Here is a 5,224-nt window from a genome sequence, read left to right as displayed (position 1 = left end):
GCAAACGTCGGATGTACGGTTATCGGTGTTAAGGTTAAACAAACAAACATTCATTGAAATCCATATCTCCATTCATTCAAACATTCATTGGTTAAGACTTATCCTTAGATTAAAAACTATAAGTAAATGGTTTAGGAACTATGCCATTACACACCTTTGATAGTCAGTTCAACCACAACTACTAAAGTTCTCTAAATTATTAGTCGAATGAGGGTTTTCGCGTATAAAAGATCCGCTAGATGGCGGGACGTGCATGTGGGGTCTGACTGCTGCGTGATTGGTGGATTTTGAAATATCTGTCAATGTCATGTCAATCATGCAGCATTTGGACCTCGCGTCTACGTATTGCCATCTGGCGGATTTTTCATACGCGAAAACCCCCATTCTACAAACACTAACGGTCTTATTCATAATCATTTTTCACATTTTATCAAATGCTTATTAGAGGTATATAAAACGTTTGATAAAAATTGTTATTCATAATCGTCATTTAGCGCTAAAATCCTCTTATAACTGTGTGATAAGTTATCGAGAGCTCGGGCCTTGTTTAAAGCTCTAATAAACCTATTTTAACCTAACTTTTATAAATGTCATTTCATATGAATGTCACTTCGTTGGTTTATTTATTCAAAATATCCTTGCTGTGATCCTTGCTTGTGAAAATGAATGCTATAAATGCAATTGTGCATTTAGCCAATAATGCCGACCCAGCGCGACGTAGAAAGCTCTACCGCCAACGAAGCAACCCATTCGATTTGCGGGACCTAAATTTTAAAATAAAATATAGGTTCAATAAGGACACAGTGCGCACCATCATAGATTTGGTGGAAGATGATCTGGTTCAGAGCGCTAGAGGTGGTGGCACGTGTCCTGAACTGCAAGTTTTAGTGGCCATAAGATGTTGGGGACGTCGTGAGGTAAGCACAAAAAAGTGTTTTATTTTATCCCTTTGTCGTGGCTGCTATAATTATTTTCATACATTTTCAGGTACAAGATGATGCTGGTGACCTCCATGGCCTAAGTCAGCCGACAGTGAGCCGGATATGCGCCAGAGTCGCGCATGCAATCGCGAATAAGGCAAATTCCTTCATCAAAATGCCTATCACTATAGGAGAGCAGGAAAGAATTAGTGCCAAATTTAGAGCAATTAAAAATTTTCCTGGGGTGATAGGAGCCATAGATTGCACCCACATTAAAATTAAAAAAACCGGAGGTGACATGGCCCAGTACTATATTAATAGAAAAGGCTATTATTCCCTGAATGTTCAGGTAAAATATATTTTGATTTTATACAGTTTACAACAGAGAAAGATTTGTTTTAATAATGTCTATAATTTTTACTTTGTATGATCTAAATTTTAGCAACATTCAACACTATATTATTGGATGGATTACCTACAGGATACTGTTTTTTTTATTTTAGGTTGTCTGTGATGCTGACCTCAAAATAATGGATATAGTGGCTAGATGGCGAGGCAGTACACATGACAGTCGAATTTTTATGGAGAGCAATATAAAACAACGATTTGAGGATAGGCAGTTTAGAGGACGCCTTATTGGCGATTCGGGCTACCCTCTTCTGCCATATCTATTTACACCTATTTTAAGGCCTAGTCGTCCAGAAGAAGAAGCATACAATAATGCTCACATCTCAACTAGGAACACTGTTGAAAGGTGTTTTGGGGTGTGGAAGCAGCGGTTCCAATGCCTACTCCATGGCTTACCAGTAAGCCTCCAAAATGGAAAAGCTGTGATCATAGCATTGGCTGTATTACATAATATAGCCATTGATATGAATGACACATTGTTAGGTAAATGTTATCAATTTGACTGTACATAAGGAATACAAATCTTTATGACAAAATGTTGACAAATTCATAATATTTTTCAGAACAACATATGGAGCAGGTCCCTGTAACTCCGCAACTTTCGACGGAGAACAGTGTTCACGACAACCGACCTTCATTGTTGAGGCGTAGGTCGCAGTTGATACTACAAAATTTTATAAATCAACATTTTTGAATGGTACTAAAATACATTTTGATAAATTCCAACGATTTACTTTTATGTAATGTCATTTGAGTTCATGAAAATGTTGTATTTTAATTTTTCAGATACTGTTCCTGGCATCTTAATGAAAATAAAAAGAATATTTGATTGAAAAATACCTGTATTTCAATTTTCAGTCCAATTTGTTACTATCACAAAAACAAAACCTGTAGTTCTCTTTAAAAAAGCAATTATTCTGCAAAAATTCAAAACAAATTACTTTATATCACTAATTTAAGTACAATTAGTTTCAACAAACTTACTTATTAAAAATCACAGTTCAATTCTTTAAAACAAAGAAATTGCTTAAGTATAAACGTTTCTATTCGGAGGTTATCAACCTTCTACATTTAAAACAAAATAACCATAATTTACACTATTATTATAAAGGCGAATGTTTGTGACTAGGCATATGTGTATTTACTTTATATCACTAATTTAAGTACAATTATTAAACTTACTTACTAAAAATCACAGTTCAATTCTTATAAACAAATAAATTGCTAAAACAGATAGATTATATAGTCTCGAATAACATATAGGCTTCTTTTTATCCTGGAAAAATGCACAGATCCTGTAGGTTACAGAAATAGTAGTCTACGCAGGCGGAGTCGTGGGCAACAGCTAGTTAATAGTAATCTCAAACTCTTATTAAGTTATGACTAGTAAACATATTCATAGCCGTCTAAATATATTGCAGAAACACAATCAAAATGCGGATTGGAACTGCATAAAATACAAATTAAAAACAAACAGAAGTAAGGGAGGAACTAACTTATTATTTAGAATCTGTTAGTACTTGAAAAACTTTAACATCAAAAGACTTATTATTCTTTATTAATGTGAGTGTAATATTTAAGTTTTTCCTGTAATAATTGATGCTCAAGATCCAAGTTTCTCCCTTTCTTCCGTTCGTTTTCCATTTGAACTTCATGCAGTTCAATCCGGCATTTTGATTCTGTTTCTGCAATTTCGGAAATCCTAACTTTGCTTAAATCAATTAAGCCTTCTTTGTTTAACAGTTTCCTTTTTTTTTTGATTGCTGGTGCTTTAAAATTAGGTTTTGCTTTATTTTCTTTTGCCTCTACTTTTTTATTTTCTTTATCTTCCAATATGCCTCTAGTAGTACAAGCATGTGTATCTTCTATTTCTTCATCAAGTACCACCAATTCATATTGGATTTCTTCATTATTTATCAATTCCTGATCTTGCGTATTTTGAGTTGATTCCTCCTCTTGAATGTTAATTAATTCACTTTTATTTGAGTCCGAGTCAAATCTGTTAACATCGACTACAAATTCATTGGGCAACCAAGATGCTATATCATCAGCCCTATCGTCAGGCACTGATAATGGTGGACCACCGCCAGTTTTAATTTGAGCCTGCCTAGCAATGGTCTTGTCTTTCTTCGCACTGATTTTTATGAGGCTCCATTGCGATTTTAACTGGGTAATGGAGCGGTTCATACCAGCGCACATTGAATTAAACCTGAAAAAGAAATGACAGGATTTTGAATTACAGGTAAAGGCAAAATTTTATATTGAAGGCAGAAATCAAAAGATGTACCAACGTTGTTTGTAAATCAGCCCAAGCCGCAACCTTCCGTTTATTCGTGTTAGTGTCTGTATTTTTATTTTCGATTGCATTTACTCTTTCTTTCACCAACTCTTTCAGCAAATACTGAAAAGCAAACACTAGGCGTCAAACATAAATAAAACCATGCTACAAAAATTAGTAGGCACTTTATCAGGCTAAAAATAAGTACTACCTTATCTTCCTCCAACCAGTTTTCTGATCGTTGCCTTTTAGGCGGTCTGTTCTCCTTCGTCATGGACATAATTAGTATCCGATGTAACTAGCCGGGTCGTCGTAAGAGCTTATTGCAGAGTACAGGGTAAGAGGTACAGAATCCAGAACATACAATCCCAAGTTTTATAAAAGTTTGATAAAACTTGGGAGTTGATCGAAAAAACCGAAAACTTTATTAAATTTTCGTGCCAAATGTCAATGTCAGTAAGTAAAACGTCACAGCTGCCAATTTTTTGTTTTTTTTTTCTGCGATTTGTCTATGATTTTACATGGTCCATCAAGTTAAATCACCAAAAAAGCTGTTTTCGTTCATTCTTTTTGTATAGTCTGTGGAAAGAAAATATTAAACTCTGTTTTAGCTATCAAAGGTTTATAAACGATTATGAATAACGTTTTTTATCAGAGGTTTATAAGAGTGTTTTAAGCCTATCAAACGTTTTAGCTAATGTAGGTTTTAAACCTATATTAGCATTTTATTATGAATAAGACCGTAAATGGTTAAAGGCTGCAGAAGAAAATGATTTTACAGTAAGTTAATGCAAGTTCAAGGGAACAAAAATTTCTTAATACTTTCTTATACAAACCCTATTTCCTTGTTATCCTTTCAAAAGTAGGTTCAAAACATACTAAAGCTCCTTTTATGAACTTATCGCCTTAAGGGACATCTAAGGGAAGCGCGGAAGTGTGTTCATATTAGACTCTGCTGAACCACACCCTATTATCTAAGTATAGGTACCCTAATGCCCTATGCTTAGTTAGTAAATAGATCCTATCTGATAAATAAGCTTGCTGACTTTATAGTAAATCTATATCATAAAATCCCTTGATAAAAATTATGTCTGTCACACGGCAAAAAATACGACTCTACATAAAGTAAAGCTTGATATAAAGAAGAACGGTCATCTGTGACCCAGGCCCGACAGAAACGAGACATACCTCAGTTTTTTTGTCATGTCTTAATTAGTTAAATTATATATTTTTTATATTCGAAATCTATGTATAACACCAAAATATTACCCTTTGTTTTTGTTCAGGCGTCATACAAAAACTAATACAAAATGCCTATTTATCACCAAAATTGGTAAATTTATGTACCTAAATAGCTGCTATGGAATGTATGTAGGTGACCTGGAGATGCAGCCGGATTATACAGGGTGGAAACGAGAAGTTACAAAATCCAAAAATTCAATGTTACCAATTTCCATAATCTGTAACCTATTATTGGTACTATTTGAAAGAGCTCGTGAAGCACGTTCAGAATCAGTAACTAGTTTTTCGATATCTTGTATAGTTTAGAAATAATCGAGTGAGTCGAAACTAATAGACGTAGACTAATAAATTTACATTCGTTTTGTAGAATAGCTCA

At 34.2% G+C, this 5,224-nt stretch overlaps 2 protein-coding genes across 3 annotated transcripts; one reads left to right on the top strand and one right to left on the bottom strand.

Annotated features, from left to right (window-relative positions):
• Window positions 1–453: 453 nt before the first annotated feature.
• LOC114350211 (putative nuclease HARBI1) lies at window positions 454–2,560 on the top strand. Its single transcript, XM_028300916.1, has 5 exons — window positions 454–917; window positions 988–1,269; window positions 1,424–1,811; window positions 1,892–2,025; window positions 2,115–2,560. Exons 1-4 carry the CDS (start codon window positions 663–665, stop codon window positions 2,020–2,022), a joined length of 1,056 nt encoding a protein of 351 aa, XP_028156717.1. The 5' UTR covers window positions 454–662; the 3' UTR covers window positions 2,023–2,025; window positions 2,115–2,560.
• Window positions 2,488–4,287, bottom strand: LOC114350212 (uncharacterized). 2 transcript variants are annotated; one of them, XM_028300917.1, is made up of 3 exons: window positions 3,818–4,283; window positions 3,620–3,729; window positions 2,488–3,537 (listed from the first exon to the last, which is right to left on the bottom strand). In XM_028300917.1, the coding sequence occupies exons 1-3, from the start codon at window positions 3,884–3,886 to the stop codon at window positions 2,877–2,879; spliced, it is 840 nt and encodes a 279-aa protein (XP_028156718.1). In that variant the 5' UTR covers window positions 3,887–4,283; the 3' UTR covers window positions 2,488–2,876. The 2 variants fall into 2 exon arrangements, 1 of the variants encoding a protein (XP_028156718.1); XR_003655689.1 differs by having other exon boundaries at window positions 2,836–3,537; window positions 3,620–3,743; window positions 3,818–4,287.
• Between the last annotated feature and the right edge of the window lie 937 nt (window positions 4,288–5,224).

Source organism: Ostrinia furnacalis, unplaced genomic scaffold (genome assembly GCF_004193835.3).
Source record: "Ostrinia furnacalis isolate ACB-3 unplaced genomic scaffold, ASM419383v2 OfSCF0817, whole genome shotgun sequence".
Lineage (NCBI taxonomy): Eukaryota > Metazoa > Arthropoda > Insecta > Lepidoptera > Crambidae > Ostrinia > Ostrinia furnacalis.
The sequence above is the reverse complement of the archived record's forward strand: the minus strand, read 5'-3'. Positions and strand labels throughout refer to the sequence as shown.